The sequence below is a fragment of the Tamandua tetradactyla genome, chromosome 2 (assembly GCF_023851605.1).
Source record: "Tamandua tetradactyla isolate mTamTet1 chromosome 2, mTamTet1.pri, whole genome shotgun sequence".
Lineage (NCBI taxonomy): Eukaryota > Metazoa > Chordata > Mammalia > Pilosa > Myrmecophagidae > Tamandua > Tamandua tetradactyla.
In genome coordinates this window covers 106,626,090-106,649,414 of record NC_135328.1, presented here as the reverse complement: position 1 = coordinate 106,649,414, position 23,325 = coordinate 106,626,090, and the positions used below count along the sequence as shown (strand labels likewise).

The window sequence follows — 23,325 nt, the reverse complement described above, 5'->3', positions numbered from 1 at the left end:
GAATAATTGTCTGCAGCATACTGGAGGAAAACAAAAATAATAAAATTGTTTTTTAATCTCCTTCTTCCCATAAAAGGTAACAGATTGGCCATAACAATAGTACAAGATTCATGGGACATTTTAGTATTTTCAAATATTTTTAAATGGGCAGATTTTCATTTGCTTCTCACAGGAGCTTTGTCTTGAGGCTATGTCTTGATGATTTTCAGAAATGAAGAAACTAAGCCATGGGGAACTTAGGTTAATTTTGTCCAGCGCCTCATATCTACTAATTGGGAAGGAGAAAATGGTTAGTTAGGACTTTTAGATCTCATCGAATCTAATCTTCTCTCTGCTAGATTCTTCCTAAAACCCCCTACTCCATACCACTTTCTCTATGCTTGGCTGCATTTCTGCAGTTTGTGCCTAGGGAAACCCAGAGAAAGGGGGTGTGCGGGAAGAGAGAGGGGCAGAGGTCCCTATCCCTAATTGGAATATGGAGTCACCCAAGGTCATCCTAGGTGCTAATAGTAAAGCCAGGAAGAGAATTCAAGTCTCTGAAATATTCAGGCCCACAGCTCTTCAGCCCACCTCCTAGTGCAGGGCTGTGGGCACAGAGGTGCCTTACCTTGTCCACATTCTAGCTTCTGGCAGGTGAGGTTGGTGGGCGCTATGAAGTAGCCGTCTGTGCATCGCGTGCAGGCGTGGGGACTGTGGCAAAGCTCACAGTTGTCTGGGCAGGGGAGGCAGGTGTTCCCTTCCGTGGGGTGGTAGCCTGCCAGGCAGCTCTCTCGGCACTCCCCCTGGAACAGAAAGCGCTCTCGGCCATGTTCGTCTGAACAGTTAGAGGGGCAATGAAAAGAGGGAAAATGTCCAAAATTAGCCATGAAGCAAACATAAGAAATTGTATCTAAAAAACGATATTACCGAGTGCTTTTGCTCCTAGGGGACCAGGAGTGCAAGAATGGATATAATGAAAATGCAGTACCTACATACTGTTAGGTAAAAAGTTTTTCTTGCAGGAAATCATGTTCCAAGATTCTATGTATTAGAGTGAACAGTGACTACTATCTGGGCTGTTGCCGTAAACTGGTGGGCCATGCTCTGTGAATAATTACAATTCAGAATATGTTAACTTTCCTAAGAGTTCCTTTTGGTATTTATGGCACCTCTTAAATTTAGGACACTAGAGATCCCATAAGAATAAGCAAGCACTTAATGATAGACGCTTTTTATGAAAATGCAACCTGCCCAAATGATTTTGAATTCTGCTATCAAAATCGCATGCTTGTAACCCTTCTCCCCTTCATGGGACATGACATCCAGGGGTGTAAGTCTCCCTGGCAATGTGGGACATGACTCCCAGGGATGAGTCTGGCCCTGGTACCATCAGGTCAACAATACCTTCCTGTCCAGAAGAAGGAAAAGAAATGTAACAAAATAAGGTATCAGTGGCTAAGAAAGTGAAAAGACAGTTGAGAGGTAATTCTGGAGGCTACTCTTATGAAGCTTCAGCTAGATATTGCTAATTGCTATGGTTTGCCAAACCTCAACCAACATCATTCCTGTTAACCCTAAAGAACACCCAGGGTTCTATCTGAGAGTCTACAAAGGTTGTACACACTAAGTTTATTTTTCAGAAACCTAAAACATTCAGATGGCTCCTTAGGCCAGATAAGTCCTGAGACCCAGAGTTCCCAGACTCTCCAAGAACATCAACCAGTTATTCCATCCCCTTATCCTATATTGTCAAGGCCCCTTTTCAACATGAAAGAAGTTAGAATGGGCATAACCCAAATATCCCTAAAGATTGGGAAAAAGATCAAAGGAGAAGGAGAAGTTATAACTAAGAAGTTAGGATTTAACAAATGACTGTGACTGCTGAATGATTATATTGAGATTTCCTTTTAGTCTCCAGGGTCTTAAAGTAGCTAGAAGGAAAAACCTGAAATTTTGGAACTGTAACCCACACCAAACTTTGAAATCTGTTCTATAACTACTTGTTAAAATGTTCTTTGAAGTTATTGCTTTTTTGTTGGCATGCTATATTTCACAATTAAAAAAATGTTCATTTTTTTTAAATTCCATGCTTTGCTAATCTTCTAAAGTCTCAATTTTTGCTCAGCTGCCAAGTCCTATAATGACGGCCTATTGAAGCACTTGACCGAGAGCAGTTGAAAGATCCTTTACATGCACTCCTGAGACTTCCTGACTTCTGTGAACACTGGCCTCAGCGAGGAAAGAATCATCAGGCAGTACCCCAGGCTATGGGAATCTGCTATTGGAAGGAATGGGAAATTCTCACCGTTCCAAAGGATGGCCAACAGATACAAATATATTTTGGTAATGGATGATGGAGATGGTAGCACAACATGTGCATGTAATTAATACCACTGAATTATATTCTTAAAAGTGGTTAACATGGCAATTTTTTATGTGTGCACATGCTACCACAATGAAAATTAAAAGAAAAAGTCAAGGTTATTAGAAGAGGCATCTAGCGGTCTCCTGTTCCTTCTCTCCTGGAGTTTGTGTTTGTGCTGAGAACACTGGGGACATCTTTCTCTCTGAGTCAGTTGCCCATGTACCCCTGACAATGAAGAATAGCAGATTTGCCTTACCCAGGATAATCGGGTCTAGTGCTCATTGTGTGACCTGCCATATGGAGCTACAGCACCACTGATCATCAAGATTCAGGTCTGCTGAATTTGTGGAAAAAGAAAGCACTAGCCCCAGTGGCAAGCACAGAAACTGAAGGCCAGAATAATATGAGATTGAATCATCTGAAATTGCCAATATCTGACTATTTTTGACTTGGAAGTTCAGCACTTATAAATGCTTTAACCTCACATATATCAACCTAATTAAAGCTCTAGCTCAAAAACAATTTAGAAGTCACACTATTTAGAAGCCCCATGGATTATGGGCAAGAAGATGGTCCTTTGCTAGTCATGATTTCTTCCAGGAGCCTGCTATTCGCCTTGGGACAAAGGAAATAAAGAGGGCTTTTGTGGAGGCAGTGTAAAAACATGTCTTCGGTTTCCAATTAGATGTAGAAGATTTGGGATGTAGAACATTTGGGAGGATGGAATGTGCACTTGGAAATTCTAAGATTGTAGATCAACGTTCTGGAATATAACATCCTGATTCAGTGGAACCTGAGATCTCAGGAGATCAAAATAAGGTTAGTCTCCCAAGTTATGTTCTTCTTAGGCACTTTATGAAACATGAGTTAATCTCATTTGCATCATACCTTACAGAAGGGTCCCAACTTCTATATCTATCAGATCTAAGGAGAAGGATCCCAGGGAGAGCCCTGAGCAAGCCTAGCATGGTTTCCACCCAGAAGTTGCCATCCACCCCCACATCCAGGGGCTAGGTGACAGTTTTGCATATAGTAAGTTCTAAATACATGTTTGTTGACTGATTTAATAAATGAATGCGTGAATGGATATTTGGCAATATTCCTATGTTTCCCACATATCCAACTGGCTCAACACTTACAATACAAATGAATGGTAATGGGCTCAGTTATGGGGGAAAGGGTGTCCTTCCCCATTTTTGTTGTGTAGACATGATTTTATGATTTGGACCTCTTTGGGCATTATCAATTGGATTTAAAGGACAGAGATTTGCAGGGTCTTGGTATTTTAAGTACACAGGCCCTGCTAAAGGAGGTCACTTAGATGCTTTGACCATGGTCAGCTTTCCCCAAAAATTTGGTCCAGGGATTATGTCAAGATTTGGTCATTTTTCTGGTAGTTTAGCTCAGGATGATATGAGGATGGCTCATAGATTGAATTACCATGCATAAAATCTTGGCTACTTGCCCAGGATCTCAGAACTTAAATTATTGGGATGATATGTCAGGGGAGCTGGTCCCAGCAGTAAGGGGCAGCTATTTGCTGTTAAATGCTGTCTTAGTTTGCCAGGATTGCTATAACAGTACCACACACTGGTTGGCATAGACAACAGGAATTTACTGTTTCAGAGTTTGGGAGGCTAGAAGTCCAAAATCATTGTGCAGCAGGCCCGGCTTTCACCAAAGTCTGCAGCATTTTGGTGTTGGCTGGCTGACAATCCGTAACTCAATCTCTGTCCCCATCACATGACCATTTGTCCCTTCTGTCTTCCCCTCATTCCAACTTCTATGTTCAGATTTCCTTTGCTTATAAGGACACCAGTCACATTGGATTAAGATCCATGCAAATTCAGTTTGGTCTCATCTTAATAGGATCTTCGAAGATCCCATTTACAGATGAGTTCACATCTACAGGGGTTTGAAATTATGTTTTTAAAATATTTATATTTTTAATAAAAAGACAATAGTTTTCAAAGCACTCTTCAACAGGTAGTTACAGGACAGAAATTATGTTTTAAATTAAAAAAAATTTTTGTTAGAGAAGTTTCACACTTACAGAGAAATCATCCATAAAATACAGGATTCCCTTATATCACCCTATTATTAACACCTTGCATTGGTGTGGCACATTTGTTACAATGGATCAAAGTACACTTTTATAATTGTGCTATTATCTATAGTCCATGGTTTAATTTAGGGTTCACTGTTTGCGAAGCGCAATTGCATGGATTTTTAAAAAAAAATTTATATATCACCATATGCCCAACCTAACATTTTCTTTTTAATCACATTCAGATATAAATTTCAGTGCTATTACTTACATTCACAATTTTGTGCTACCATCACCACCATTTCCATTATTCCAAATAGGAACTCTGTATAATTTGAACCTTAATTTCCCATTCCCTATCTCCACCTACTCTGGTAACTTATACTTTAGATTCTGACTCTATGAGATTGCTTATTCTAATTATTTCATATTCATGAGATCATATGATATTTGTCCTTCCGTGCCTGGCCTATTTCACCCTGCATGAGGTCTTTGTGAGGGGCATGATTCCATCTACAGGAGGTGGCAAAAACTTTCATGTGACAATATGAGACAAGAGCTAAAATGCAAGTGACTCTGAAAGAAGCTGATTGGCTTTCATTCATATTGAAGAGTAACTAACTATTACCAAATATTCCTAAGTGGCTGATCTTGTTGGAAGAGAAGGTGGACCAACGTGAAGGCATTGGATGTGATAGGAGGAGAGGGAGAATGAAGGCACAAGGGGCAAGTGACTGTTGGCAAGGAAGAAAGTGAAAAAACTGAAGGGCTCTGAAAACAAATTTTATGTCTATTTCAAAATTTTGCCTACTTTATCTCTTGTATTACTAGATGAATTGCATCCAGTAAGGCAAAGGATTAATTGGAGAATTTAGAGTGATTCTTCAACAACTTCCCTGGAAATGTGCACTTTCAAAGAAAGCCATAGCTAAATCTCCATGATTACAATTACACAAGGGATAAAATTTCTACCTACAGATAGTACAGATTTATAGATAAGACATGGCTCCCAGTCAGAAGATTTTTAGCCTTTTATTAAAACCTGTAGATATTGAACTGTTTCTATTCAATCACCCATCCTTTAGTATTGTCTCCAAAGTCTCTACTGCACTGCACTAATTCTCCTGGAACGAGGGGTACCTTGCTGTTAGTAGGCAGACAGCTCTGCTAATTGGAGCTGCTTCAGCGATTCCCTCTCCAGGAAGCCTTCTCTGCTCACTACAGCTTCTCTCTGACGTGTGGTAGAATTTCTACCATTCATTTGGTCATTAACTTCTTATATTACAATATATGAGGTTGCAAACTCCTTTAAGTTGAGTTTATACTATTATTTATTGCATTTTTCATGGCACCTAACATATGGTAACTTGTGCATGGCAGGGTGTACAATAACTGTTTGCTAAGATAGTGGATTTAACGTAATCTTTCAAAAAGAAATACGGAAGCAATGCCAGAGCATTTTCTGTGTGGATTGGTCCAAGTAACTGTAGGATGCTTAGAACATACATTTTACATATTTGTTTAGCATCCAAAATTTTGTGCCATGTACGGAAATTTTGAGTGAAAGGGATTTTACAGATCTCATCCATGCTCCCCCACATTTTTTTTTTTATAGATAAGGAAAGACTTGGAGGTGAAGTGACTGGTTTAATCAATAGCAGTAATAATAATGATAATAATTAAGAACACTTCATCTTAGTTGATGCTTAATATGTGTCCAATCCTAAATTCTCTATTGTCTTACCTCATTTAGTCTCATTAATTCTCATAATAATCCTACAAGGAGCCACCATTATCACCATTTTATAGATGAGGAAGGAAACAGGATATGGCAGGCTAGAGATAAAATTTGACATAGATATACTTTGTTTACAGGAGAAACAGAAAGAGATCATTTAAATTTATATGAAGACATGTTCTATGGCCCATTTTTCTGGAAATGCATGAACGTCTTTTATTTTCTCCATTTTATTATAAGCAAGAGGAAAGAGAAATAGTTCTCTTCCTCCAAAATAACCATGTAAGTGCTATGATGGGCGGACACTGAAGGCCTCAGGTTCAGTGAGACAACTGGGAGTGGTGGAGACTGTGGAGGTACAGCGCATTTCTCCCCTAAAGAAGGCAGCCCTTCTTATCTCCAACTATTTGGGAAAATCCAAGTTTTCAGGAGAAATGAAACTCCAGGTTCTTATTTGAAATTTCTCAATTTTCAAATTTAGGTCAAATTCAAAAAGTGCTGCGTAGGTCACATAAAATAGGACTTCAGATAAGGTCCAAGAGTGGGGGTGAAGCATAGGAGATGAGGCTGAAAGAGGGCCCAAGGGTCGAACTGCAGAGGGCCTTTAAGACCATGGAATATAAGCCCACTGAGAACAGAAAACTTTCAGAAGTGTGAAAGGTGGAACATGAAAAGTCATATTTACATTTTGAAATGATTATCTTCATCACACAGTGTCTGACTACCTTTAAATGGCATGGCCCAGGAGAGAGGAGACCCTCATTTAGCCTCTATGGTCATATTTTTTCTTAAAGTCTGAATGTGCCTTCCTTAATTTCCTGGCTTTTCACTTTCACCTCAACAAGGCTTAGCTTTATCATCTGTCCTCATGTCTGACCTCATATTTGCTAACCCTTTCCTTTTCCTTCTCTGGAAAGACAGCTCTTAGCTTTTCTCTCACATCTGCTCAGGGATGGCAAGTATGTGTCTACAATAACGTGAATGAGATTTTTGTGTCCTGACAATAAGCAGACACTTTATGCTCTCTCACTCTCTCTCTCTCTCTTTCTTTTTTTTTTTGTGTGTGTGCATGGTCCAGGAATCAGACCCGGGTCTCCTGCACAAAAGGCAGGCATTCTAGCCACACTCTCTCTCTTTTTTTTAAATTAATTTTTAAAAAATATAACAACAAACAACACAAACATTCATAAAATATGATGATCACTCCATTCTACATATATAATCAGTAATTCACAATATCATCACATAGTTGCATATTCATCATCATGATCATTTCTTAGAACATTTGCATCAATTCGGAAAAAGAAATAAAAAGACAACAGAAAAAAGTTCATACATACCATACTCCTTACCCCTCCCTTTCATTGATTATTAGCATTTCAATCTGCTAAATTTGTTTTAACATTTTTCCCCCCATTATTTATTTTTATTCATTGTATTTTACTCATCTGTTGATAAGGTAGATAAAAGGAGCATCAGACACAAAGTTTTCACAATTACATAGTCACACTGAGAAAGCTATATCATTATACAATCATCTTCAAGAAACATGGCTACTGGAACACAGCTCTACATTTTCAGGCAGTTCCCTCCAGCCTCTCTGTTATGCCTTAACTAAAAAGGTGATATCTATTTAATGCATAAGGATAACCTCCAGGATAACCTCCCAATTCCGTTTGAAATATCACAGCCATTGACACTTTATTTTGTCTCATTTCACTCTTCCCCCTTTTGGTCAAGAAGGTTTTCTCAATCCCTTGATGCTGAGTCCCAGCTCATTCTAGGATTTCTGTTCCATGTTGCCAGGAAGGTCCACACCCCTGAGAGTCATGTCCCATGTAGAGAGGGGGAGGGCAGTGAGTTTGTTTGTTGTGTTGGCTGGAGAGAATTCTAAGCACACTCTCTTGTTTTAATGCAGGATTTTTTATTACTGCAGGTAGAAGTTTATGGAGGGGAATGACAAAGAGAAGGGCCTTTAAATTTTCTGTGATAGAATTCTGCCATCAACCATTACTGTCAGGCAAAATCTTGATTGTACATGCTATCTTATGGAAACCTGTTTAATCTTAATCCTTTGACCCCAGAGATGAATCTTATAGTCAAACAATATAATGGTCAATGGTAAAATAACATATTTGAGACAAGGAAGAACAAGTGAGTGGCCAGACTCCCTTACCTGCTCCACACGAGGTGCAGTTGGAAGGATCACTTCCTTGGCATTCCTGGCAGGTGTGGTGACAGGGATGACATTGACTCTTAAATTCAAATTTCCGTGAGGGACAACTGAAAACACAGCGGCCATTGTCGAAAATCCTAGGGCAGGAGTAGAGGAGAAGAGACTTTAGTTAGAGTTTGTGTGGGTGACTTTCTGGAATGGCCCTAAGTTTCGGAGCATGTGATGTTCACATTTCACTGCAGATTTGGTTTCAATGTTCTAGGAACAAGGGAGATACCTGGGACCCATTTTCCATAGAGTAGGTGAAATATTAGTCACATCCCCTTTCTTGGCCTAAGATTTGGACCAAAAGCAGGCACACCAGAGACCCACTGGAGTGAACAGAGGATGCAGTAACTGGTTCTGTTTCCAAACAAGCTAAGCAGTGCCCACAGGGATTGAATCCATATTGCAGTCCCAGCCAACAGTCAGATGGAAGTTTCTGAACTTTCAAGACACTAAATGGGCCTCCGAATCTATAGGTCTTGGAGAAAATATTTTTCCTTTAATTATCAGCATGTTCACACCTTGCAAGGGAAATGCTAACTTAGCAGATGTTCCACGGGTAAAACAAAGCACCATCCTGCAGCTTAGGTGCTACTTATAAATTTGGCCCAGGCATACTGCAGATAATCAATGAACTCTGATTTTGAGTGTCATTTTTACAAGTGTTTCCTAATGTGTGGAGTACTGCAGTCTCTGTCTTCTGACCATGCTTGCGAACACTTATAAGAGCACTGTGGACCTCTAAAATGTTTGGTTTTACATGCATACAGTATGTACAATAATTTCATTGTTAATGTTTTCATAATTTTGCTTCTCTTTTACTTGCAAAGTAATCATAAATGCAAATGTGGTTAAGTAAATCAAATCTAAGAATTCTGCTCAGAAAAATGCAAAATGTATATCAAGTGTAGGAATCAGACAGGTATTGTGAGCACATGATGTGACCTGGGGGGCTCCATCCCCAGAGTTTCTCATTCAGTAGGTTTTGGGGAAAAAGTTGGAAAACTTACATTTCTGGCAAGTTCCTGGGTGATGCTGAATCTGCTGGTCCAAGGAGCAGACTTTGAAAACAGCTACTCTACCTTCTGCTCACTGATAGCTTGATTACTGGAAATGTGCTAAATGATTCCTAAGTGATACAGGTGACTCCAAAATGAAGACCAGCTTCCTAAGAGTACTAGCTCTTAAATAATGTATCAGTTCTGAGATTAACTGCAAGTGTAGCAAAGGGCTTCCTGTTCTCCCTAATGTCCCCTCCTCATTCAGGTTGGACACTACAGGAAAGGTCAGGTGTAGACCATGAGCAACTTGTTCCTGGAGTGGCACTGGCTTGTTTAAACCTTGCTGTTTCCAGCCCTGAGTTGGGGCTGGGCCATTTCAATTCCAGGTTTGGAGGAAATTGGGGGCATGGGGGCAAGCTTCAGGAACACTGACTAGTTTGCAGTCATCTAGTCCCCATGTTCCGAAAACCTGTGTAATTTGCATCTGTTTGGAAATGCAGTGGGATTAAAGCCAACAATGAAAGACTGAAAGCCACCTTTGTTCTTGGACTCAACCCTCAAGTACTAGTCTGGAGACCAGCACCCCTGGAGGGGGTGATCCTTTTGCTCCACTGCAGAGCGTGTCCCAGGCTTAAACAGACTCACACACACCTGCTGGTCCTCGTCAACATAGATCCCAGGCACCCCCACGTGACATGAGAAAGCTGTTCTCCCAGCCCAGCTTTTGAGAACTAATGCCAATGGCAAATATCCTGTGCCCAGACTGGCTCTACTTTCTGATTTAGAAGATTTTTGGAGGAATAATTTGGATGTGGCTAGATGTTTTTAAGTCCTCCTGCTATGGATTGTACCATGTCCCTTACAAAGACATGTTTGAGCTCTAAGCCCTGGTCCTGTACGTGTGAACTCATTTGTAAATAGGACCTTTGAAGGTCCTATGAGTGCTGAAGAGACCAAACTGAATCCATGTGGGCCTTATTCCAATTCAACTAGAGTCCTTACATGGAGAGGAAATCTCAATAGGAACATGGACAAGTGAGCCAGAGGAGCCAGGTGGCCATAAGACGGAGGCAGGCACTGGACTGAGTTAAGGATTGTTGGCCAATCACCACCAGAACCCTAGACTTCAGAGAAAGCACAATCCTGCTGACACCTTGATTTTGGTCTCCAAGCCTCCAAAACTGTGAGACAAGAAATTCCTGTTGTTTAAGTAGACTGGTCTGTGCTACTTGTTACAGCTGCCCTGGCAAACTAAAACACCTCTGTGTATGAAGAACTGTGCCAGAGCTTTCTGAGACTTCTAAGCTTTTTAGCTCCCTGATGCTATGCTGGAAAGAGGAGTAGAATTTCTTTACTTTGGGGTCTAAATTCAGTTGAAAAAGGGTTATAAAGTACATTATCATTTTATCCTTTATAGGAAGAGATGAGAGTTTGGTTTAGGGGGTAAACAATTTCTTTTGGGGAGGAGATTTAATGTTTTTAGTAGGAAATATTTAAAATTATCCAGAAACACAAGGTGGGAGCAGATAGTATGATTCTTTCATGTCTATGTATGTAATGGGCTGCCTTTCTCACTCAAGTGCTCAAGTTTTAAGGAAATATCAAGCACGTAAAAGTGCATTAAACTATCCTCCACATCTACCCTGAGGAACGCATAGTGACACCCCCAATTTCTGTGAGACTCTGAGGCTTTCTAAAGAGCGAAAATGGTCATGCTTAAATGGGAAAATGGTCATGCTTAAATGAAGGCACTGGATTACATAACAATGTAATACACCCTGCATGCTCCATTTCCCTCAAGTAAAATTGTTAAAGATCTTGAAGAGAAGTACCACTTTGAATCGCCACAGTTTTCCATAGACACCAGTAAATCTTCAATGGATTTACTGGTGTCTATGGAATGGAGGAGAGCAGATACCTTGCTCTGGGCTCCATGAAGCTGATGAAAATTCTCTTTAAAGCCAACTCAAGCCATAGCTGGGAGCACCAGTCATTCACATTGTGAATTCATGAGACACCCAGACAAGTTAACCTCTACAGAGAAAGAACTTCCCTCCAGCAAATTACATATGCTATTGACCTTTTCAGTGCCGAGTTACAGTGAGCCATCCCAGGTCCAACAAAGCTCAAGGGAACCAAGGGTTAAAAAGCCAAGCAGAGAGGATGTCCTCAACATCACCAGAAGCTCCCAGCCTGTGGAGGCATGATATGGGAATGGTCAAGACGGCAAGTCAGGGTCAGCTGGTCCTCTGTGCCAACTGTTGCCTCGGCCATCACAAAGACCCTTAATGTAATTTTTTGGTGTTTTAATGTTCTAATAGAATGAAATCCTCCAAAATGTCTCTTTTCCTGAATTCACTGAAGCAGCTCAAAAACAACATTTGAGGGTGGAGAAGAACAGAGGTCACTTATAATGCGTTTAAAAAATTCATTGATTCTGTAACCTCTTCAAAACTAGGCTGGGAAATCAGGTTGAGTAGAAAGGACCTTGACATTGCAGAGCTATGCATCTTAAATAGCAGGGCCAAAGGGGTACTTGCTTCCTTCAAGTTTTCAGTTGTTTGTAATGAGTGAAACTGGAGGGTTTATAGAAACATAAATGGAAAACTACAAGATGCAGAGAGGACTTTTAAAATTTTGATTTCCTATAAAACAACTTTGGGGTTAAATTATTTGACCTTTTAATTTTTATTATAGGAAAACTTAAATGTAAATAAAAGTAGACATAACAGTACAACAGCCTTCCATGAATTCAACAAGCTTCAACAAGTATCAATGAACAGCCAATCATATTTATATCCACACTTGAATTATCTCTCTCTTATATCATTCTGAAGCAAATCCCTATGTTAAATGTTAACGTCCCTCTCCTGACAAAATCTCCTTTGGGAATTATCTTCATTCAACCAGGACTGGAGATAGCAAAGTGTTTAAGAATGGAAAGGAACTCAAAGAGACCAACTATCATGATTAATCTCTGATTGCTGAAGCATGTCCACTAAGGACTGTAACCCCCAGCTCACTCACTCTTACTTGTAACTAGAACTTCTCATTGGCCTCCCATGGGTTTCCGACAAGGGGAACCCCCAGCAGGTCTTGAGAGCTGGAGGAAAGAGAGGTCGGGGGATTCACTCCTCACTCCATGGTTCTGGAGGGGTTACCTCCTCTACAACCCCATTTCAATCAGTTGTCCTCTCTTCCCTGGTGCTCCCTTCTGTTTGTCACCAAGTGCTTCACCATTCCTTGGCAATGTCTTTCTTGGGGTAGGGAAAAAGCCCAATGACCCTGTACCTAACTCAGGTTTAGACATAAAACTGGTGCTTGTGACTTGTCTTGACTTGACCTAGTTCTACAAAGGGAAAGTTGAATACTTTCTACCTTTGCTAGATCAAATGAGTCACCATCACAGTGTTGTAATGTAGTTTCTTTCTCTTCATGTCCAATCTCCTTCAGGGAAACTTCAGAAAAGGAAAGATATCAGGCCATTTATTTTACATGATATAACACTGTTTTTGGACATATTTGCAAATAGTGGATATCAAGGAAGAATAAAGGAGAAAGAAAAATGGAACTTTCAGAGAGATGAGAAGAAAATTATTCCTATGGAACTAGGTTTTCTTAAGAGGAAACATTCATTCTAGATCTTTACAACTGTTTTCCTTTCTTCAAAAGATAGAGTATAGATTATTTGAACAAATACATGTAACTACCAAGATGACTGAGCAGGTGTACTTTGATCTTATACTGGTGGGCTTAGACTTTTAAAAATGGTTTAAATATGATAGAATTTTTTCTCATTTCTATGAGTCTGGAGCAATTACAACTTCACAGTGTACAGTGGATGTTGATGGTTGACTTACCAAATAAATGCCAAAATATTTCCCTAGTTTACAGTATGCAATGGGATTTGATTGTTGATATGGTGGTGAGTCAGAGGAGAAACAGAACCTCATTCTGGGAATGCTCTCTGTACTTATAGCATACCTTGAAGCTCTTTAAAACAAATTTAATATTTAAAGGCATAGATATCTTAGAGAGATGCTTGGAAAATGTTATCACATTTAGCGTTGAGAATTCTTAAGAATTTGTCTCCTTTGTTCTTCTGTCCCTCCCTCCTTTTCTTCTTTCTTTCTTTCCTTCCTCCCTCCCTCCTTCCTTCCTTCTTTCCTCTTTTTAAGGGGGTTATTTGGAAAGCCAAGCCCATGATACTGATTACACACTTCTTCAAGTTCAGTACAATGTGTGGTTAGGGGTTGAATTATGTGCCCCCAAAAGAGATGTTCAAGTCTTAGTCCACAGATCTGTGACTGTAATCTTATTTAGAAATAGGACTTTGAAAATGCTATTAGTTAAAATGAGACCAAACTGGATTGGGATGGGACTGAATCAAATACGATTGGTGTCCTTATTATTGAGGAGAATTGGAAAACACAGTTAGACACAGGGGAGAAGGCCAAGTGATGATTGAAAACCACCAAACCTAGGAAGGGGCAAGGAGTGATTCTCCCCTACAGACTATAGACTTCCAGGCTCCAGAACTATGAGACAGTAAATTGCTTTTTTTTGTTCGCAGCCTTTTATTATGGCAGCTCCAGGAAACGAAGACAGATGCATTTATTGAATTATTACTAAGTGTTGAGCATTGTGGGAAGTAAAAGGATGAGTATGCCAGAGTTCCTCTCTTAAGGACAATGGAGTCCAGATGAAGAATCAGACAAAATGACTGCTGTGCAAGGCAGAGTAAAAGTCTATCACAGAGCTGCAAAGCACTGGCCTCTGGAGCAGTCTTGTCATATTGGTGTAGAAAGAGACTCTGTTTCCTACACATTTACCAGAGTAGAGATGAGGCCATTCATTCAAACACTCACTGAACTGATAAATATTAAATGCTAGGGTCAGAAGCTCATCATCTAAAAATTTAATAATCCCCCTATTTTCTTCATCAGAAATTCCCAGTATATTTGCATAGCTGCTCATGCTTTTTAGATTCTTGTTATTCCCTCCTTCATTCAGTTATCAAACATTTATTGAGGGCCTACTCTCTTTTTAGCACTGTAATAGTTACTGGAGATACAAAGATAAGTATCTTTGAAGGGGTTTACAAATTAATGGAGAGACAGGCTTTTAATAAACAATGTCTTAAAATGCTCCAGGTACTTTTATTGAAGCTTACATAGATGTCAGAGAAGCCAACAGGAGAAAGCATTAATTCTACAGGAAAAGGTCAGAAATGACTTCATAGGACAGTTCACCCTTGAACTAACTCTAGAAATATGAGTAGGTTTTTGACCTGCAGATGGAAGTGATAGTCGAGGGATGGGTAAGCAGTCAGGAATGAACTTCCAGGCACCAAAAATGATATTAAAGGCACTATCTTTATTGATGAGAAAGCCCTAGAGACCAGGGAACAGGTTTCTACAGTGGGTACTGGACATCTCAGAAGAAGGGACTACAGATGTATGCCATGGCCAGGCCGTGGAGGGTTTCTGTGTCATGAGAAGTTTGGGACCCTTTCCTGTAGGCTCAGCCTGCCCAGACCCTCTCTCCAACCTGCCCCAGCATCAGCCAGTATTCCCCACCCACCAGCGGTCATGGGAGGTCACTCACCTTGTGATGGGGCAGCCAATGCAGTCTTCTGGGGTTGGGCCCAGACACTTGGCACATGACGCATCACAGATCTGGCAGTGGCCACGCTCATCAATATATTCTCCTGGGGGAATAAAATCTGGTTGTTTACTTCATCTCTACAAGGCAGTGTGGCCTGAGCTGTCAGTCTGAGAGCAGCCAGATCACCCTGTGCCTGCTTGAAAGCAATAGAGAGAACGGAGACCTGAATGGCTTCAATCGCCAGTCCTAAATCCTGACCTTATAATAATAACTGCTCCTCTCCCAGGGGCCACAGAAGTTGGAACCTCAAAAAATTACGTCAATGACATAATTTTGGATCTAATCAGCATGTGTCACAGATTTTATAAATAGGGAGAAGGTGAAGGGGGGCTTCTCCCAGGATCTTTTTGCTGAACTCCTACTGACTTTTCCATTAAAGACTGAGGCCTCCTGGTCCTCAGAGGCCCAGGTTATAATCTTGGTTCAAGTCAAATAATAAGCAGGACCCACCCTGATTTTACCCCACCAGTATCCAGGGGAATTGTAGCTATTGGCCACCATGGGAGTTGAATCTTGGCTGACATCTGGCAGATGTGAGCTGTATCTCACCCTGACAAAGTAACAATGAGGAGATAGCCAGAGAATTTTTCCTTTAATTGGAAAGTTTTTCTCTCCCAAGTATGAGGCCTTCCCACAGAAGCAAGCCCAGTCTCATAAATTTCTCGTGAATATTTAAGAAATTAGCCCCAAAGAGAAGGTGGTAGAAAGGCCAAGCTCATTGAAGGTGAAAATCCAAACATGGGTCTCTACCCATTGAATTCAATCACTTGTCTATACCACAGTCATCGTCCCCTGCCATTATCTGATCCAAAGCATCCCTTTTTCTAGGTCAGAAAAATACAATTTCAGGTTTCGGCAATCCTAGTTACACCCTTTACTTAACCCTCCACCCCATTCTCACGTCTCTGTGAGTATGTCTGAGAATTGTCGATCTGCGCTCCAGCTGCTGTGGTAAGGTAGCAGGATTCACCCATAGTTTAATCAAATGGGATTACTGAAACTCTAAGATTTACTGCAGTCACACTGAAAAAAACCCTGGAAACACAGACTTGACTGGTGAGGGGTGGAAGGAAATGCATCCTCCTGCCTTTTCCCTTAGCGTTAACAAACTGATAGAGTTGCATAAAGTAAACCTTATTTGTGTAAGTCTTCCACCTCCTAGTACGAAACCACAAAGATGAAAATGAAGTGGCAGCTACAGTATGCCCTTACAAAGCAGAAAAACTATTTCAGGTAGAGTTATCCTATTCATTTTGTTAACTGAAGGGAAAAAGCACATGTTCAATGTGATGCCAGCATCCATTAGTTGCACACCCCAACATCCTGGACTCTGCTCTTCTATGTCATTTAGTTATTACCAAGGTACAAACTGACCAGGGGATCTGATGTGTAATTTGTAGAATGGGATTGTGATTTTTAGCTCTGTAATGATTTTCCAAGGAGTGAACAGCCAACAGAAATGAAGCCTGCCAATACACAGGTTGTTCATTGCACAAGGTGCCTGCCCAAAGGGTTTCATGGAGGATGAAGTCCAGTGCTGCTTGTCTCCTCAAGCCATGCACTCCGGCATATGGAGCACCTTTTACTAACTTGTATGAAGGAGTTGGATAGATTAGTTGTAGCTTTGGCAATTGTAGTCCCAATGCAGACAACAACCGGGGCATCTTTCTAGTAGGATGGTGATTTCCAATTGGGATTGTCTCACTTACTAGAGCTATCGTGTTTATACAACCTTCGTTGTATTTATTCAGGCTCTGCTCCACTGCTTACTTATTGTCCTTGCTGTAATCCCTCCCACTTGTGTTCTAGGAGACACCCAACTGAGCAGGGCGATTATCAGTCATGGGACCAGTAAGCCTAAGAGCAGAGGTACCAGGACACCACTGTAGGAAGTGGATATTGTCTGCACAAGAGTCAGATGATAACTCTGCATCTTTCAAAAGATATATGCTGAGTGGAACAGGAATGGGGAGGGTACCAGATCCTTCCATGCCCAAAGGATCACTTTTATGCCCAAAGAAAGTGGGCTCATAGAGAGCACAGTTTATCCAATCATTCATTTCGGGGATATTTTTTAAACATCTATGCGCCAGATACTTGATGAGATCTAGATCTATATAGATTAATAAGCTAGAGGCACTGCTCTTGGGTTCTTAAATGTTTTTGAGAAGAATGATTTGAAAGAGATAGATGCCAACCAGCAGCCCTGTACTTCCCTGGACGGTCTAGGCTAAAGATTACAACGGAAGTGCAAGGTTGTACACTGAACTCTGGAGGACTTACAGGCAAAGACCTGTTGCCTATAGAAACGGATGCACGGGTTTCTGTTTCTAAAACATGGTTTTTCCACCTACCATTTGGAAACAAAATGGAGTAAACTTCATAACCTCGAGGTTTACATGAGAGAGTCAGCACAGGGCAGCTAAATCATGCATCTCTCTCGAGTCTGCACGCTTCTTAGCTTTAGAGCAAACTCTGGCTTCAGAACAGATGAGAATGAGGGACCTGCCCCGGCTTTCATATTTATGTAGATGTCCAATTAGTTACATAACAACTGCCCCCAGCCCTCACAGGCACAAGTTTTCCATTGACATTTGGAACTGAAGAAGCCACATTCCAGGGACTTGGTGAAGTTGCCTTGTTTTTTTTTTTTTCTTAGATGTTGGAGCAGCAAATTCTTGTCATCTGTCTTCATTGCACAATGAGGCTGAATGTTTATGACAGGCATGATATACAACATTCTTAGAAAAAGTCACTTCTAGCAGAGACTTCAGGGGCCGGTATTTTGTTTTCCACCTCGTCTTACAAGCTCTTCTTCCTGGCGACTTTGTCCATTACTATCATGTTCAAATCATGTTTCCTCTCCAATCAAAATGATTTCATCTGCCTTTTAGTTCCTTTCTCATCTCACCCTATAATTTATCAAGCCCTGTTGAAGGAACAGGGAAGAAGTCAGGAGCATGAGAAGGAACGGTACCTCAAAAATTGAATAAACAGCTTAAAACATGTACAAGTGGCTTGCTCTGCCTTTTGATAGCATTGTAGAAAGTATTTGTCAACCAGGTCAAGTTTAAATGAATTTTACAAAATCATCCAGGATAGGTGACCATGTATTAGGCCACCCACAGTAATTAAACTTGCTTGTGACACATGTAATAATATCTTGGAGGCTTTCATGCCAAAAGAGCTTCTTCACAGCTTCCTGAAGAAATACACTTTCTTTTGCTTCTCGTAGTCTTTCTTTATTTCACTAGAGCCAAATTTGTAGATAAGACCAAAAAATAAATATGTAAACTAAGTAAGTTACTAAACATAAGTAAACCAATTGTGATGTGAGTTTTAAACAACTTTTTAGCAAGGATGAATAGTGATGGAGGGGAGGTAGAACATTGGATGAGAAACCAACCTTTTGGTTTTTGAGGTGGTTACTTCAGAGATCATCCTTGGGGTGCTGAATTATCTGTAGACTTCTCTGTGAGACCAATCTATGTATCTTATCATTCAGACACCAGAAACTTTAGAGTGTGACTGTACTGGGTGACTCTATATCCACAAGTGCTAATCAAATAATGGTATCTGTTTGCAAGGGTGCCAGTACCTAGTTTCCAACTTGATATCACTGTATGAAGACAGTTTTTATGAAAATGAACTCATACATTTATCACTCTCCACCAACTATAATAAATGTGCAGGAATACTTTCAATTAATTACATTCTAATGAAATAAATCAGTTTTTAAAGCCTTGTTAAGCATGAACTTTTATAGCAAGGCTTGAAATAAGAGGCCATCAACTGGGACTGTAACATCTTTACTTACACACAATAAATTTGTTCCTTGGCAGGCTAGTACTTAATTCTAATCCTCAAACTTTTAGGATTGTGTGCCTTTTGGGGTGGGTTCAAAGCGTATCAATCATCTTGGGGAGCTGTTTTGTTGAATTGAGGTTTGAAAGTCCTCCTGGTAGAAGACCTGTGATAAGAGAATGATCTGGCAGATTGATCCACTAAAGGCAGAATGTACCTGGCAAGCAGCTAGAAGGAGTTCTGTATCCCTGGCCCACAGGACCACTTCTCTATTCCATCGTTCCTTCAACTATTGCAATGGTCCTCCTCACACACCCTTTGTTGACCAACTAGGTTTGTCCTTTCTGGTCCAATTGCCTTCTAATTCCCAGATCCTGGAGTTCATTGGTGTGGTTTGTGCACATACTCTGAAACGCTACATTGACCCCCCCGCCCCCCACCCCCACCCTTGCCCCAAAACAGGCTGGCACTCCAGCAGAAAGGAGTAAATTATGGATCCTATACACATGCAAATGCTTAGTCTTCTTTAACCCACACAGTTTTCAAAGAGGAAGGATTCAGGATTGACCCTTTTAGTTTCCACCATTGTCTGGGCCTAGATGGCAGTCAGTCTACTGTAAAGGTGTATTCAGAAGGAGTCTTGGCCATCACACCTGTAAATAGTGGTGGAATAGAGATCACACAGCTTATATTCATTGACACCCACCGTATTATAACTGCTCCATGTAATGTTGCATCCAGACAACCTGTACATGTTTTAAGCGGTTTATTCAACTTTTGAGGCACTGAGAAATTTTGAGGCTCAGAGAGATTAAAAATCTTACATAAATTCATTCAACTTGATAAGCAGCCGAGCTGGCTGCACTCCAGGTGTGACTGCTCCTGAACCCGTGCTTTTCCGGCAATACTTTCCTGGTATGGATTCATTGCCCCCTTTAGGGTTCTAAGTGGCTCTGCTATTTATTAAAAGAAAGAACTGACAGGTGCCTTGTCTTAACCACTCAGTGAAGTAAGGAATTCACTGCGAAAACAAAGGAACTTTGGGCAGGTATGGTACATAAAGTGGATTTACTCAATGATTGAATATATCCTGTGAATTCATTTTCTCTGATAAAATAGCTACCATTTATTAAAAAGCAATGGTACTTTTGAGTAAACTGACATTTTAAAAACAGTTTGTTCTGCCTATTAGGCTGTAAACTCCTAAGAGGAATTCAAAAATATTTTCCCAGCGAAGAAAATAAATTGGTTGGAGCTCTGGACAGAGATTTTCTCTACTACTTAACTTCTGTCTGAAAACAAAATAAGCTGTCCCCTCAGAAATATCTTACAAGCAGAATTATAGCAACCTGTCTTTGGTATTGGTTATTCATATAACTAATTTATATGAATATATAGATGATAGGGATTGGTTTCTGTGTATCATTTCCTTAACCGCGAGACCTTTGCATTGACTCTCTGTTAACGAAAAGTCACTCGAACAACGAAGCTAAGGATGCTAAAATTAAAAAAGACACTGAACACTTGGTTGGAAGAACAGATACAGGGAGGGAAAAAAGGCCTGCATGTGAGTATTAGCTGTCATCAAACAAAATAAATTCCCAGAGCATATCATTAAATCTGTGGGTGAAGAAAATCACGAAAAGTTTCCTATGAGCAGGGCTGGTCATGGGAAACCCAGTTATTGCCCATCTAAGGTGTGTAAAATGTCTTGGCTGTCTCCTTATTTAGTGAGCTGTCTTTATGTCCGTAAAAGAGCCTAGAACTTTCACAGCTTCATTCCCCGGACACGCTACTCCTCAGATTTAAGGTTTTAATCCCAAAAGTTTGCAGCATTTGGGGCTGCAGAGGAACCCTATCATGGAGGAAGCAGTGCAGGATTTGATGAGTCCGCAGTGAGAGGATGTGTGGGTTTTACATAGGGTGATGGACGTCAATGGCCATCATTTGAGAGAATAACCTGTTTCCCTTTGGGAACACAAAGCTGCCCAGCTGGCACAGGCCACGTCTGGAAAAGTGAATGGCTTGAATGTGCTGAGGACCAGGTCGAGGGGACTGCCCTGCGTGGGATGCCAGGCAGGGGTCAGGAAGAGGAGGGAAGCGGGGCATTGCATGGCAGCTCCATACGCCCATAAATGTGTGTGTGTGTGTGCATGCGTGTACACTCTCCAGCCCAAAGGAGCATATCACTTCCTTTCACTTTGGAGGTGATGAAGACGGCAGGTTGGCCTCCCACCGAGCCTTCCAGCCACTTCTGAACTAAATACGGGTCCGAGAGTGCTGCTCAGTTAAAGTCCAAAGTCCTTCCCAAGGAGCTTAATAAGAGCAAAATGTTCCCCTTGATGGATGAAGTCCTGAAACACAGACACAGGAATGAGACTTGTTATCATCCCCTTTCATTTCTATAGCGACCAAAAGAGCCTCCCTAAACAGCTTTCATAACTTGCTCTCACAGCCCCTCAATGTGTCACTGCTGTCACTTCTCCCACTCCAGTGACCCCCAGGGAGGGAACAACCTCCTCCTCCACAAGACACAGAAAGGGCTGACTCCATCTCTCTTCCCCCACACTCACACTGGCTTTCCTCTTGCTCTCTCTGCCTCCATGTGCTAAGACATTTCAGCCTAAGTGCTAATTAAGAGAACAGCCCCAGAAAAGAGGAGGCATCTTCTCTCCAAGCCTGGGGCTCTAGGTACAATGTAGCTGGCCCCGGCTGCCCTAATTGACACTTCGGTCTTTAACTGGCTCATAATTAGCACAGGCCACCCACGGGCAGTGGGCACTGCCCTGTCACTGGATGGGCTGTTTTGAGGAGCGACAGGCCTGCACGGACCATGGCACCAGAAGTCATCACGGCCTCAGAGACTGGGGAAGCAGGCTGCCGTGGGAAGGCCCAAACTGCACTTTTAAAAAAACCTAAGTGTGGAAGTAAGAGGCGAACCAAAGCTTGCCAGGTGCTTACTATATGTCAGCGTGTCAGGAAGCAGTGTCATGTGTTCGCTGCATGGTATTGGGAAAATATACAGATTTTGGAGCCCGACCGGCCTGGCTTTTGAATTGGACTCCACTCTCCAGCTGACAATGATTGAGTCACAGTCCTATTTTGTAAAATGAGGATGATAATCCCTTCCTCATGGGATGTGGTGGGATCAACTGAGGAAACAGATCAAAATCACCTCGCCCAGCAGATGGTAAATGCCAGCTAAAATAATCGGGTACTTTATGTTTTCTCATTAAACCTCCCTAATTCTGTGAGGGTAGGTAAGCGCTGTCAGATCCACGTGACAAAATGAGGAGTTTAAGCCTCAAAATGTTGTCAGCTTTCTTAACATTCTTCAATCCCAGGACTGATTGGATCCCAAATCGTGCATTTTCTACCACCCCTGAGGGGACTGAAGGATGTATTGGCTGCATAAAGTGGGTGGCGATAAGGCAGCTAAAATTAATAACCCTGTGGATGGAGAACAATGATTTCTCAAAGCAACTGAGCCGAAAGATGCAACCTACACTAGCTATTTATTATTAGCAACCCCTTGGAGGCAGCCTCCTGGTACCAGAGCTGAGCCAGTGTTTCCCGAACTCTGATGTGGAAAATTTCAGAGCCTTGATGGCTGTGCCTCTCACATCGCTGAGGTAAAAGTCTATCAGAAATGGGTGAATCCAGGAGAGGGGCTTGATTTGTGATAGGACACACACACAGCTTCTTTCCTTTGCCTGATTCTGGCAGGGTTTCACCAGGTCAGTGGGATTCCTGGCCTCACCGTGTGGTCCCTACACTCTTCGACTACCAGCTTTCCCATTAGGGGAGTTGAAGAAAGAAAATTGTGGACATCGCAAAGTAATATTTGACACAAAGTCGGGTCACCGTTTTTCCATTGCCTAATATTATCCCTCTTCTTGCCTTGAGGAGAAATCTCTTCGGAATAACGTAAGATTATGGCTTTAAATGACGCTCGCTTACCCTTGGACACTGTGGTCAGAAATTGGTTGCAAGCTAATTAGTGTGACCTCATATAAACCCAGGTATTTTAAGTTAGAAATAATACTATCCTGAGAGTATTCTTGACCCATTGAAACATTTCAGAAGGGTATGGCTGGGATGTGTTCTTTCTCTTTTACTAGTCACCTAATGCTTTGATCTCGCCTTTAGATGCTCCACGCACCGCCTCTACCCGTCCACGTCTGGTTGGCCAAGTGAATTGGCAGCTCCTGCGTCCCCCCACCCCGAGGAGCTGAGAACTCATCTTCCCTGTATGGATGACCATAGGAGTCATCTAGAGAACAGAGGATCCTGAGCAAGAAAACATGCTCAGCAGAGACAAACATTATAGTTCTAGAAAGTCTACACGAGCCTTGAGAAGGGCTCAGTCTCTCTGAGGAAGGGCTGACCTGGCTGGAGGGTGGGTAAGTCAGCACAGGAGGTGAGGCCGACCTCTCCTTACTTAGGCCTGAGCCCTACGTTCCATAACCACAGCCCACTCCAAGTGGGATGAAACTCTTCATC

General features: G+C 41.5%; 1 protein-coding gene and 1 long non-coding RNA gene across 5 annotated transcripts in view; one reads left to right on the top strand and one right to left on the bottom strand.

The window, feature by feature from the left end:
- Positions 1-23,325, bottom strand: part of PCSK5 (proprotein convertase subtilisin/kexin type 5) — a 441,103-nt gene that overhangs the window by 110,055 nt on the left and 307,723 nt on the right. For both annotated transcript variants that reach the window (XM_077148451.1, XM_077148452.1), the window contains exons 21-23: positions 14,959-15,061; positions 8,306-8,442; positions 608-814 (exon numbers count right to left, since the gene is read on the bottom strand). In XM_077148451.1, the coding sequence (XP_077004566.1) occupies positions 608-814; positions 8,306-8,442; positions 14,959-15,061 (447 nt within the window). The remainder of the gene's footprint in view (positions 1-607; positions 815-8,305; positions 8,443-14,958; positions 15,062-23,325) is intronic.
- LOC143673656 (uncharacterized) overlaps positions 1-23,325 on the top strand; it is a 138,269-nt gene that overhangs the window by 30,692 nt on the left and 84,252 nt on the right. The window contains exon 3 of one of the 3 annotated variants that reach the window (XR_013170502.1): positions 2,105-3,150. The exons of the other annotated variants lie outside the window; for them this stretch is intronic. This is a non-coding gene — a long non-coding RNA (uncharacterized LOC143673656). Of the gene's footprint in view, positions 1-2,104; positions 3,151-23,325 lie in introns of those variants that run through there. 3 annotated transcript variants of the gene reach the window in all.